Genomic DNA, 320 nt, shown 5'->3' with positions numbered 1-320 from the left:
CTCGGTCAGGAGGGGCGTTCAGTGTCCAGGACCCGCCGTCTTCGGGAGAGGGACAGGGGCAGGGAGTGGAGGCGGTGTGTATCAGCTGAAGGTTTTGCGTTGTTTTTATTATTATTCGTTGTTTGTAAAATGAGATGCAACAAGTATCCCTTTTCGCCGCGTTCTTGTGATTTACCTCCAATGGTGTGCTAATGATGGTATCGCATTAATTTCTCTCAAACCGTCTCGCTCCTCCTCCTCCTCGTGTGTTCGCATTCCTAATCGCTCCCTATATCCCCATTCATTTACACCTTCTCCTCCGCCCTTTCTTCACTCTTTCT

At 49.4% G+C, this 320-nt stretch overlaps 1 protein-coding gene across 1 annotated transcript in view; it reads left to right on the top strand.

The window, feature by feature from the left end:
* LOC119587862 overlaps positions 1-320 on the top strand; it is a gene marked incomplete at its 5' end in the record, with an annotated part of 13,833 nt that overhangs the window by 3,126 nt on the left and 10,387 nt on the right. Inside the window, 1 exon segment of the mRNA XM_037936565.1 lies at positions 1-74. Coding sequence (XP_037792493.1) covers positions 1-74 — 74 coding nt within the window.

The sequence above is a fragment of the Penaeus monodon genome, chromosome 23, assembly GCF_015228065.2.
Source record: "Penaeus monodon isolate SGIC_2016 chromosome 23, NSTDA_Pmon_1, whole genome shotgun sequence".
Classification (NCBI taxonomy): Eukaryota; Metazoa; Arthropoda; class Malacostraca; order Decapoda; family Penaeidae; genus Penaeus; species Penaeus monodon.
This window is presented reverse-complemented; position numbering and strand designations above follow the sequence as displayed.